Source organism: Balaenoptera musculus, chromosome X (assembly GCF_009873245.2).
Source record: "Balaenoptera musculus isolate JJ_BM4_2016_0621 chromosome X, mBalMus1.pri.v3, whole genome shotgun sequence".
In the NCBI taxonomy this organism is placed as follows: domain Eukaryota; kingdom Metazoa; phylum Chordata; class Mammalia; order Artiodactyla; family Balaenopteridae; genus Balaenoptera; species Balaenoptera musculus.
Window position 1 is genome coordinate 46276470 of NC_045806.1, and position 14051 is coordinate 46290520.

The window sequence follows — 14051 nt, forward strand, 5'->3', positions numbered from 1 at the left end:
GATTTTAAAGCAGCCATTATCAAATTGTTTCAACAAGCAATTACAAATACTTTTGAAGCAAATGAAAAGCCAGAAAATCTCATAATAATAGAAGATACTAAGAAAGAAACAAATGGAAATTATAGAAAGAGTACAATCATAGAAATAAAAAATGCACTGAGTGGGCACAATAGCAGAATGAATAGGACAAAGGAAAGAATCAGTGAACCTGAAGACAGAACAAGAAAAATTAACCCAATCTGAACAAGATAGAGAAAAATATTAGTTTACAACTACCAAATAACAATATGATTATATATCTGGTTGTAATTTATTTCTTTAGATTAGCTGGAACTTTAAATTACATTATTTCTTATTTCCTTTTTTAATTCTTATAATATTTTCCTAAGGACAGAATATGATGGGAATTCCCTGGCACTCCAGTGGTTAGGACTCTGCACTCTCACTGCCAAGGGCATGGGTTCAATCCCTGGTCAGGGAACTAAGATCCCACAAGCCACGGTGGTACAGCCAAAAAATAACAACCCCAGAATATTATAATAATGTGAACAAGAAAATGGTCAATAATTTCATAGTCCATATGATCTTTATTAACATAAAGTAAAAATAATATCTACTATTTTTATTGAACATACACACAAATACTAGAACACAGAAACTTCTTCAGTCAAGAAACACTAAGTACCTAATGAATGCAATACTTCAACATACCCTCATCGCTTTCATGGTATTAATTTGAAGATACTCACCTTCGAACTAAATCCGGTTTTAGAAGAGTTGCTGGTTGTTCAGCTCCAAATGCTTGGGATACAGGCTGTAAATAGCACAGAAATAAAACTTATTACGATAACAGCAAACTTTAAGCTGAAGGTGCAATTTGCTATTATTGCAGAAAACGTGTTTGTTACATTTCATACTTTGGTTACCACACAAACCAGGTAAAATGTCTACATTACTGAATGTCTATATCAATCCTATTATTGATGTTACTACCAAAGATAAAGAAAAATAAAATGTAGCAGTATTGATATTCATCAAGATTTTTTCATTAAAAAAGACAGCATTGTTTTTTATACTTTTGTTTGTGTTATTTTTCAATGGCTTCCAGTCCTGATTGTAAAACTACTAATAAAAGGAAGAGTTGCTGCCATTCCAGAAACAGATAAATCAATGATTCAAGCTTTAACGTATTGTATGGTCTCTCTCTCTCATTCCCTTTTCACTAAACTACTGCCAACAATTCCTTTGAGCTGTTAGTATCCAGCAGCTGCAATACTGGCATCTAGCAGAAAAGTTTATAAAGGCAAATGCCAACCCTGCTGGAAAATAATGTTAAACATTTATCTAATCCATCCTATGCATTGCCGCTGGTGACAGTACAGTGACTTTAAAATGCAAATCTACCAAAATCAATCACTTATCTACCTAGTTTAAACCCTCTATGATGGCCCCTCATCTTCTATAAGGTTAAGTTCCTTTGGATGGCAAATAAAGTCCTCAATGAACTGGTCCCTGCCTCATTCTCTAGCTCTTCTCTTCTTGAAGCCACAATGAACTCTAGCTCCTCTGAATGAGTTGGGCTTTTTCATATACAGTGACTCTACTTATATTCCTTCATCTCCCTGGACTATTTCAACTACTCCTTAGTCCTGTCCATTTAGCAAATATCTGAATGGAACTCCTGTATACAAGAAGGCTCTATTACAATGGGCTCCAGAAAGACCAGCAAAATCACCTTGGAGTCTCTTTAAAAAACACATATACCTTATCTCATATCTTGGTTTCTAAACTAAAAGGGATAAAGGTTCCTTGGAGAAACAGCTGATTCCAGCACTGGGGCAAGGAAAATATAAGATGAGCCTGGATCATCTTGCTATCCCCCAAAGTAAAGAACTGCTCAAAGAACGATGGGAACATACCAAAAGCACACTTGAGCCACCTTGAAGGGGTTCCCACTACCCAAATATGGAACAATTGGGCATGAAAATAAATAATGAGTAACAGAATATAATGTATTTAATAAAATAAAATAATCCAAGAGTTCATACTGATACAAACAAAAGAAAGCTCTTACAATACAAAGCCAAATAAACATAAGGAATGACAAAGTTAGAAAATCATCAATGGATGATAAAACTAGTGGGTGAAAGTTGGATGAGGAACAAGATATCTACATAGTTTCAAAATATCTCCCCACAAATCACTTATTCATTACAAAAGCAAAACATGGTCACTTTACAGTGGAAGAACTTGGCAGCCTCCACCTTAACCAAGTAATCAAATTTAACCTCAGCAATATTGGGAGAAACTGACATTACATGGCTCCTAATATGATACAATGCACAAAGGTTACAACATTGTTTGCATGGTATTCCTGACAAAAATGCATGATCTGAATGTGGGGAAAAAAAGGAAACTTCAAACACACTCAAATTGAAGGGCATTCTATTCGGTTTGCAAAAAGGTTCGATTGGTATTTCCGTAAGATAGCTCTAGTAGCACTTAGTTGTCTTTAACTTCATTTGAAACAATTTTCTTAGATTGTATGTGACAGGTGTCATATCAGCCCACATTAAAAAAAAGACTTACCAAAACTGGTGAATTTTTGTGTAGCCATTTTAATATTGAAGATGGAAGAAAAAATGCAACATTTTCCGCATATTGTGCTTTATTATTTCAAGAAAGGTTAAAACATAACTGAAACGCAAAAAAAGAATTGTGTAGTGTATGGAGAAGGTGCTGTGACTGATCAAATGTGTCAAAAGTGGTTTGCGAAGTTTCGTGATGGAGATTTCTTGCTGGACAATGCTCCACAGTTGGGTAGACCAGTTGAAGTTGACAGCCATCAAATCGAGACATTCATTGAGAAAAATCAACATTATACCATGTGGGAGACAGCCGGACATACTCAAAATATCCAAATCAAGCATTGAAAATCATTTGCACCAGCTTGGTTATGTGAATTGCTTTGATGTTTGGGTTCCACATAAGTTAGGCAAAAAAAAACCTTCTTGACCATATTTCCTCATGCGATTCCCTACTGAAACGTAATGAAAACGTTCCGTTTTTAAAACAAAGTGTGGGGCTTCCCTGGTGGCGCAGTGGTTAAGAATCCGCCTGCCAATGCAGGGGATACGGGTTCGAGCCCTGGTCCGGGAAGATCCCACATGCCGTGGAGCAATGACACCCGTGCATCACAGCTACTGAGCCTGCGCTCTAGAGCCTGCGACCCACAACTACTAAGCCCGCATGCCACAACTACTGAAGCCTGTGCGCCTAGAGCCCGTGCTCCGCAACAAGAGAAGCCACCGCAATGAGAAGCCCGTGCACCGCAACAAAGAGTAGACCCCACTCTCCGCAACTAGAGAAAGCCCGTGCACAGCAACGAAGACCCAACGCAGCCAAAAAAATAAAAGAAAATAAAGAAAATAAATAAAGAAAATTAAAAAAAAAAGTGTGACAGGAGATGAAAAGTGGATACTGTACAATAATGTGGAACGGAAGAGATCTTGGGCCAAGTGAAATGAACCACCACCAACCACACCTAAGGCTGGTCTTCATCCAAAGAAGGTGATGTTGTGTATATGGTGGGGTTGGGAGTCCTGTATTATGAGCTCCTTCTGGAAAACCAAATGATTAATTCCAACAAGTACTGCTCCCAATTAGACCAACTGAAAGCAGCACTCGACGAAAAGTGTCTGGAATTAGTCAACAGAAAACGCATAATCTTCCATCAGGATAACGCAAGACCACATGTTTCTTTGATGACCAGGCAAAACCTGTTACAGCTTGGCTGGGAAGTTCTGATTCATCCGCCATATTCACCAGACATTGCACCTTCGGATTTCCATTTATTTAGGTCTTTACAAAATTCTCTTAATGGAAAAAATTTCCACTCCCTGGAAGACTGTAAAAGGCACCTGGAAGAGTTCTTTGCTCAAAAAGATAAAAAGTTTTGGGAAGATGGAATTATGGAGTTGCCTGAAAAATGGCAGAAGGTATTGGAACAAAAGAGTGAATACGTTGTTCAATAAAGTTCTTGGTGAAAATGAAAAATGTGTCTTTTATTTTTACTTAAAAACCGAAGGCACTTTTTGGCCAACCCAATACAAAATAACCGACCTTTATTCTTAAAAAATATCAATGCTATAAAAGACAAATGAAGGCTGAGGAACTGTTCCAGATTAAAGGAGATAAAAGAGACAAACAGTACAAGGCAATGCACGATCTTCAATTAGATCCTGGATCAAGGGGGGGGAAACTGCCATAAAGGACATTACTTGGACAACTGGTGAAATATTAATGTGGACAACAGATTAAATAATAGTATTACAGTCATGTTAAATTCCCTGAATTTGGTCATTGTATTGTGGTTAAGAAAATATCCTTGTTCTTATAGCAATGATATATTTAAGGGTAAAAGGACATTATGTCTGCAACCAGCTCTATATATCAGAGGGAAAATCATGTGTGGATGAATGGATGGATGGATGGATGGATGGACCGACCAACTGACCAACAGATCAATGGACTGTCATCCTCTAATGTCTTTTATCATATCCTTCTTTATCATATATGTTTAATGCCTGACTTTAAGGACTCTGAATGATTCATCTTTGTATTCTCAGTGCCTCTTAGCACAGTGCCTGGAACATTTTAGGCTTCCAATAAATGTTTGAAGGTATTGATAGAAAGAAATAAGAAAGAAAACAATGATATAAAAAAGGCTGTGCCATACACATGTTTGTGATCCCATATTACTAATCCTGGACATCAATCCTAAGGAAATAATACAAAGGAAGAAAAAAGTACATAGTATAAAGTTTGTTTCATAGTAAATGTTCAATAAATGGTAGCTAACTCTGTTTTTATTGTGGTATTATGCACAGTAAAAACTGGCATCAAGTTGTTGTCCAGGAATAGAGAAAGAGGTAAATATGAATACTTATTTCACTACTGTGTGGCCACTGAAAACTAGAATTGTGAAGTCCAAGTAAAGGCAGGGAAAATTACTTAACAATGAATGAAAAAAGCAGAAAACAGAACTGTACATATAATTACAAACACTTATGCATATGACAAAAGCTTGGAATACAATAACAAATATCATAATCACTACCATGTTAAGAAAATAGCATTCTTTGGTGATTTTTTCCCCCATTTTACTACTTTTTATAATGTCACTACTTACATTTGATTATTTAAAACTTTCAAAGGATAGCAAATACTAAGTGTAGAGGAAAATAGGCACTTTCATAAACCACTGGGATTTATGGGATTGTAAACTGCTTAGACCTTTCTGAAGGGTAATTTGACAATATGTATCAAGTTTTTAAAAGGTCTAGCAATTTTATTTCTAGAAATCTATCCCAAGGAAATAATTAAGAGTGCATAGAAAGATTTAGCTACAAAAATGTTCCTCACGACATGGAATATAATTACAAACAGCAAAAAAATAGTCACTTGTTTCCTTTATCTGCTCCATTAAATAAATAATGGTACATCCATACTAAAGGATATTATGCAGCCCTTTAAAAATGTGCTTAAACATATAAGATGTTACAAGTGAAAAAAGATTATAAAGGAGTATATATACATTATGGTTACATTAAAATTGCATGTATGCATAAGCATATAAAATGGTCTGGAAGAATATACACCTGGTGTTAAGCAAGCTTAACTATATTCATCTTGCTTTGGTAATAAGAAAAAAATTAATTCAACTTTGTACAGATTTATCAACCCTGAAATCTGATAATCTCAGTGCAGGTCCCCATTATTTCAATGCACAACTTTATAGTTATTTTAGACAAAGGTAAGAATGAAACATTTCACTAAATTTGAAAAACATCTACAAATATCCCAGCATCTATTTGCAAATATTAATTTTGAAACTCCTAGAAATATTATGACAGAACTTGGTTTGAAGCTGGCATATAAAAAACGCAGATGAACCAACTATTAGCCATGATTCTGAGGACCAACAGAAAGTAGCATTAATAATCCTGTTAATAATTATAAGTGGTTATAAAATATAATTCCAGATTGTTGCCATAGTAACTATCTTTTGTTTACTTTGCCTCCAGATTTATGCATCAAGACACCATGGCACTGCTCCATCTTGCTGGGACTCACCATAATTTTTTTAAGTTTCTTTAAGACAAACATTTGTTAAAGTTGGATACATTTTGTTGAATCTTGTGTGTACAAAAAAAAATGAAATCTCTTTGCCAAAGTATTTGCTCTTAATGTTTAAACAGTGATTATATTAAAGAGCTAATTATCTAATCTATAATTAGAAGCTAGTCTAATTTGTCCAGGAAAAAAACCTCAGTATGAACTGACCAGGTTAGAGGGGGAAGGGGAAGGCAGGAAATGGTATATTATGCTCATTTCTCCCCAACCCTCACCTTCAAATCCAAATGAAAGACAGGTACCAATCCCTTTTCCTAATGAGACCTTGATATCTGGATATCTGAGACGTTGATAACTAGCTAGCAAAGTTCAATAAAACTAAAGTACCTATAACTCACTTGCAGAATGAGGACAAGGCCAAAATGAGAAGCAAAACTAGGCCTGAATTCCATGGGCCACACCATTCTCTCCTCTCTATCTTGGCATTTAAAAATGCTGTCTTGAACTTGTTTCTTTTCTTTTTTTTTTTTTTAACATCTTTATTGGAGTATAATTGCTTTAAAATGGTGTGTTAGTTTCTGCTGTATAACAAAGTGATTGAACTTGTTTCTTGATCTTTCTCACCCATGATACTGTGAGCTCTTTGAGGGAAGAGACTGTATCTGTAAGATTTATCACAATATCCCCGATGCCTAACCAATACCTGAAATAGGAACAGCTGCTCAATAATGCCTTTCACTATTATAATGTTCTCATTTTATTATTGTTTTTATTTTTATTATAGCAACAAAACAACCACTATTTATTGAGCATTTATTAAATGCTAAGCACTTTATATACATTATTTAACTAAATTCAACCCTTATGACAACTCTAAGCAGTAGGTATTATTACTTTCATTTTACCAATGAGGAAGCTGAGGCTATAAGTGATGGAGGCAAAAATTGAAAGAAAGAAAATGAATGAGTAGACAAATGACTCCAAAGAATACTGAAGAGCAGAGACCCCTTGTGCATACCACAGAAGATTTTCTGTTAGTTCCTAACCCTTCTCTCTCCTTTACTTACTTCACTATTACTTGCCCTCCTCCCATCAGTGGTTCTTAGCCCTTGGGTGCACTTTATAATCTTAAGGGAAGCAAAGGAAGAGGGGAGGAAAAAGGGGAAAAAAGAAAACAGAAGGAAAGAAAATGCAAGCTCAAGCACATTCCAGAAATTCTTACTCGGTTATTCTGGAGTGAAGGAGAGCAGTAAAAGTGGGAAGTATTTTAAAACATTTTATAAACTGCCTTATTGTATTACTGACACTATAAAACATGTCTCTCTCACGAAGTGCTTTTAACAACCATTATTTCTTGAGCACTTATTACACAGCAGGCACTTCTCACGTGTACCTCATCTACTCCTAAAAAGCCTACAAAATAGGCATTTTTTCTGACATTATGAAAAATTTCCAACATACAGAAAAGCTGAATAATTGTTCAGTGAAAACCTATACATCCACCACCCACAGTCTATTGCATTTTATTATATTTGCATTATCACATGTATATCCATCAATCCATCTTATTTTTTATGCATTTCAAAGTAAGTTGCAAATGCAAGAGAGGCATTTTAAAACTTCGTTTTACAGATAAAAAGAACCTAAACTAAAAGAAATTAAATAGCTTGCCTCAAATCACACAATAAATAATTCAAAGAGCCAGAGATCAAATTCAGGTCTAACTGAAGACATAAAGTAGCTCAAGCCTATATGTATGTTGTATATACCTGTTTGCCAGTGAAATTTTTGCTTATTTAATTAAAGAAAATTATCACTGTGTATGATGCCCACTTCCATATTTTTATATTTATAAAGAACCCTGCACCTATAAAGTCATTGCTTATCTAAGCCCAATTTTTGGCCAAGCCAAGATTCCGAATAATGAAATTTACCCTAAGAAATAACTGATCTACACACAGCACAGTTCCTTGGATAAACTCACAAAATGACACCCAGGCTATTAAACAGGCAGGAATAAAAAAAGATGAAAACACACCAGCACCACAAAGGCTTACAGACAAGAGTAACAGAAACTAGGAAGAAGTTTCATTAATTACAAGGCATGTAGAACTGGACTGAAGAAAACATTACCCAGGTTTCACTCCCGGACCTCTCTAGAGATCACCTCATGAAAGGGAACCTAACTCAAAGGAGACTTATACTTCATACTTTCCCCCTGATATCTGCTGTTAGTTGAGTTATCGAGAGTCTGTATCAACCAGCAAATTGATCATGCACTACTCTTGTCTCAGCCTCTCCAAGCTTTCTACCGCTATTTGGAGAGAGCAACTAACATTGTTTTTTGTTTGTTTGTTTATTTGTTATAATGGTAGGAGTGAGAATGCATATTGGAGATAAAAAGGAGGAGACTAACTGAGCCATCTGGCTTTCTAGGAGGAAGAGTCCTCACAAGTAAAGCCAACTCAGCAAGGATACAGAAAGGAAAAATTTTGGTATCCATACATGTTGGAGAATGTAGTCTTTAATATATTTGATTATTACAAGCATTAGAGAACTCATTATGGGGGTAAAAGTAAACCACACCTCAGCACAGAGGAACTACAATAGATCAATACCTACTAATACACAGAAAGTGTACATCTCCTTGTCCTCAAGCTATAGATCTGTGAAAGGATTTAATTATCACTCAAGAGGACAACAGAATTCAAAGAAAATCTACATGAAGTCAGAGGGTTGGGCAGGGAAGTCCAGATCCTATAGAGCTTTCAGGCCACTAAGTACAGTATTATGACTTTTACTGTGAGTGAGATGGCAATGCGAGGTTTGGGGTAGGGTTCAGATATGATCTGACTTGCATTTTTTGAAAGTATCACTCTGCTTCCTATAATGAGAAAAAGGGTATAAAAGAGCAAAAGCAGAAGGAAGAACAACAGTTAGAAGTCTAATGCAATGATTCAAGAAAGAAATTAGACTAGCATGATTATCATTATGCTAGTGATTATGGTGGAGGTGGTGAGAAGTAGTCAGGTTGTAGATGTATTTTAAAGGAAAAGACAAAAGACTCTCTGATGATTTGAAGTCAGATATGAGAAAAAGAGAGGAATAAAATATGACCACAGATATATGGCTTGAGTAACAAGAAAGGCAGAGTTCCTATTTGCTGAGATGAAGACAACTGTGGAAAGCACAGGCTTCGGGTGGTGGTGGGAGGGGAGCGCAAAAAAAAAGTGTTTAATTTTTGACATATTAAATTTGAAATGCCTATTATACAATAAAGTGGAGATGTTGGGTGTATACTGGAGAAACATAGCAAAAAAAAAATTTTTTTCCCTAGAACACAAAGTCAAAAGCAAAATGGGCTGGAGGTATCAGTATGAAATACACACACACACACACGCATGCACGCACACACTCTAATCTGTCCACTGAGAACCCTAGAAGCTATGACTCCCACGTACCATCAAACACACCCAACATCCAAATTCTGGTTCCTAAATTACCTTCCTCACTAAAAGGAATCAGGGCCCCATGGAGAAATAACTGATTCCAGGGCTAGGGAAGGGAAAGCACAAAATGAGCCTGGAATATCTTGCTATGCCAGAAAGTAAAGAAGTGCTCAAAGAATAATGGGGATATGACAAAAATACACAAGAGCCACCCCGAATGGGCCCCCATTAACCAAATCTGGGGCACCTTAACCATCAAAATAAATAATGATAATATTATATCACACACTATTAAATAAAATAAAGCCTCATGAATCCATACTGACATGAACAAATGACTGAATGACTGAATGAGTAAAGGAAGGAGAAAGGCCAACTAATAAATATAAGGAGGAATGATGAACTTAGAAAATCATCAACAGACACTAAAACTAATGGGTGAAAGTTTTGATGAGGAAAGGGATATTTACAGAGTCTCAAAATATCTCCTTACAAATAACTCGTAAATTATAAAGGAAAAAATGGCAACTTTATGGTGGAGAAACCTGGCAGGCCCTACTTAAAACAAGTAATAAAAGTTAACATCACAAATATTGGGATCACCAATATGCCTAATAAGATGTCCTAAGAAGAACACAATGTCACTTACATGGTATTCCTGCCAAAAATGCATGATTTGACTCTAACCATGAGGAAACTTTAGTCAAACCTAAAATGACAGGCATTCTATAAAAAAACTGGCCTCTGCATTTCAACACTGTAAAGAACAACAAAGCCTGAAGAACTGGTTGAGATTAAAGCAGACTAAAGAAAAAGATAAACAACTCAAAAAAAAAAAAGAGTTGACTAGGCATACTTCACAAAAGAAGATATTTGAATCTCTAATAATTACATGAAAAGATGCTCAATATCATTACTTATCAGGGAAACACAAGTTAAAACCACAATATATACAACATCACATCCACCAGAACAGCTAAAATTTAAATGACACACAATACTAAGTGTTGATAAGGATGTGGAATAACTGGAACTCTCTAACATTGCTGCTGAGAATGCATTTTGGACCACTACTTTGGAAAACTGTCTGGCATTATTTAGTATAGCTAAACATACCTTTATCCTGTGATCCAGCAATCCCACTCCTAGGTACATACACAAGAGAAATGAATGCATGTGTCTAGAGGTGTGTCTACAAACATACAGGAGCATTCACAGTAGCTTTATTTTGTAAGAACCAAAAGCTAGAACAAATCTTTTTTTTTTGAATTTTATTTTATTGTTTTATACAGCAGGTTCTTATTAGGTATCCATTTTATACATATTAGTATATATATGTCAATCCCAATCTTAATATACATCAACAGAATGGATAACTGAACTGTGGTATATTCTACAACTGAACAACTCAGAGCAAAAAAAATGAAACGAACTACTGACACATGCAACAATGTGGATGAATGTCAGTGAACCTTCTAGGGAGCTGGAAACGCTCTATATCTTCATTTGCATTTCACAGGGGAATACATATGTAAAAACTCATCAAGCTGCACATTTAAGATTTGGATACTTCAATGTATATATGCCTTATATAATTCAATTTAAAAAACAGAAGTCTTTTAAAAAGCTGGTATGATCCAATTCTGATAAAATAAATACTAAAAAATGTGTATGCATAGAGAAATGTCTTAAAAATTTCAAAGGTTTTAATTTCTCAGAGGTGGGATAACAGGTAATTTTACTTTCTTTATACTTTTCTGTATTTTTCAAGAGTATTTATAAGAATAAAAGTTACTTTTGAAAAGCTATTTTCAGACTTCCCTGGTGGTCCAGTGGTTAAGAATCCACCTGCCAATGCAGGGGACACGGGTTCAATCCCTGGTCTGGGAAGATCCCACATGCTGCAGAGCAACTAAGCCCGTGTGCCACAACTACTGAGCCTGCGCTCTAGAGCCTGCACGCCACAACTACTGAAGCCCGCATGCCTAGAGCCCATGCTCCACAACAAGAGAAGACACCTTATTGAGAAGCCCACGCACAATAACAAAGAGTAGCCCCCGCTCACCACAACTAGTGAAAGCCCGTGCACAGCAATGAAGACCCAAAGCAGCCAAAAATAAATTTTAAAAAAATTTCAGAAAGTTATCAAAAAGGTGCTGGGTATAGCATTAGTCCTATAAAAATCCTAATACCATGAGTAAATGCTAATTGAGTACACTAAGGGGCTGAGACCTGTCCCCAGGCAACATATTGCTCATGGCTTCTCATTTATTGCACTTGCCACATAACTCACTCAAACCCTGGCAGAAATTCAGAGTAATTGAATCTGACACCTCCACACACCAGACATTGGAAGTTCAAAAGGATTTCAATATCATAGTTAAAGGGAACAGAGACGCTCTCTCAAGAGGAGAGGAGTGAGTTGGCTGAATACACATAGGCTGGCTGTAATAATTCCTAGAACTTGAACCACCACTTTCATAAAAAGACCCCCACTGGTTAAAGTGCTTGCTTATGTGGATTCTATATATTAGGTGAAAAAGGCAGGCTACAAAATAGTATGTATGTGATATACATATGTATGTATAAACAAAGTTATATATGTATACATAGAAAAAAAGACAAATCTAGAGTCTCTACCACCAAATGTAAACAATAATTTATTTCTAGCTGGAGAGATAGTAGGTGATTTTCACTGTCTTCTTTATAACTTTATAGGCTTTATTTTAAATAGGTAAATAACACTTTCATAAATTTTTTAAACTTCTTTTAAAAATTTTGGAAACACATTTCAAAATACACATACCTGTATATTTACGTGGTTGAACCTAAGTTAATTTAAGCATCCATCCAACACACTTCGCATTATAGTCTTAAAAAGAGATAAATCCAACCACAACATGAGCTCAAGTATGAACATATACCATATAAGCTACAAATACTAGCCAAACACCATGCACTGTCAACCATATCAGATTAAATATACCCCCAGCAGATTTTAAATGCATCTGGCATTTGTCAAGTACATGTATGTTTTCCCCTACAAGTCTATGAGTTCTTCAGGGCAAGGACCATATTTTATCTCATTTTATATCCGCAGAGATGATAGTCATTAAAAGTTTGTTGATGAACTATGACTGACTATATACCAGTCTCTTAAAAGCAACAGATCACCAGCTGCTAACTAAATCACATACAGAGAATGCCTAGGAGCTCAGACTGTCTCATTCCCAAAGAGAGAAGACACACACAGGGGATGGTAGGGTTGAGGAAAGAAAATGGGACGGCAAAGAAAAGCCCAACCATGTATCCAGAGTCCATAATCTAGGAAACCAGGATATAGTCTTGATATATGAACTCTCACAAAGACTGTGTACTCGTTGTCAGAAATGAGTAACATTGACTTTGAGAGTCTAAATGACAAAAACACTTATTTCTCCTACAGAAATAAACGTGAACCAAAAGAGTCAAGAATTTAGATGAAAGTGCTTAAAACTATAAGAGTCTATGAAATACTATTTCTAATTAACTACAAAAGACATCCCTCTACATTCAAACCAGGCTGGAAAAGTCCAATACGAAAAACAAACCATAAAAAGGGATCTGAGTCCTAAATAAATTTTTTTTAATTTATTTATTTATGTTTGGCTGCGTTGGGTCTTTGTTGCTGTGCGCGGGCTTTTCTCTAGTTGCGGCGAGCGGGGGCTACTCTTCGTTGCGGCGCACGGGCTTCTCATTGCAGTGGCTTCTCTTGTTGCAGAGCACGGGCTCTAGGCGCACGGGTGCGTGGGCTCTACAGCATAGGCTCAGTAGTTGTGGCGCATGGGCTTAGTTGCCCCGTGGCATGTGGGATCTTCCCAGACCAGGGCTCTAACCCGTGTCTCCTGCATTGGCAGGCGGATTCTTTTTTTTTCCTTTTTTGTTTTAATTTACTTTATTTTTGGGTGCATTGGGTCTTTGTTGCTGCGTGCAGGCTTTTCTCTAGTTGTGGCAAGCGGGGGCTACTCTTCGTTGCGGTATGCGGGCTTCTCACTGCAGTGGCTTCTCTTGTTGCAAAGCACAGGCTCCAGGCGCACGGGCTTCAGTAGTTGTGGTGCACAGGCTCAGTAGTTGTGGCGCATGGGCTTAGTTGCTCCACGGCATGTGGGATCTTCCTGGACCAGGGCTCGAACCTGTGCCCCCTGCATTGGCAGGAGGATTCTTAACCACTGTGCCACCAGGGAAGCCCTGGCAGGTGGGTTCTTAACCACTGCGCCACCAGGGAAGTCCCCTAAATAAACTTTTTATCCGTATATGGAGTTCTCAGTTTCTCTTCCAATTATACAAGCAGTGTCTCAAGATTCTAGTTACACAATGTTAGACACATCCTCAAGAAGAATGTCTTAAGTGAAGGAAAGTATAAACAACTTTTAGCTTTCAGTGACTTTTATATAAACTAGGATGAATTTATGAAAGAGAGCCTTTGCC

The 14051-nt window shown here is 36.6% G+C and overlaps 1 protein-coding gene across 1 annotated transcript in view; it reads right to left on the reverse strand.

The window, feature by feature from the left end:
- The window catches only part of WNK3 (WNK lysine deficient protein kinase 3), a 120849-nt gene that overhangs the window by 64718 nt on the left and 42080 nt on the right, over positions 1–14051 (reverse strand). Inside the window, exon 11 of the mRNA XM_036839275.1 lies at positions 750–814. Coding sequence (XP_036695170.1) covers positions 750–814 — 65 coding nt within the window. The remainder of the gene's footprint in view (positions 1–749; positions 815–14051) is intronic.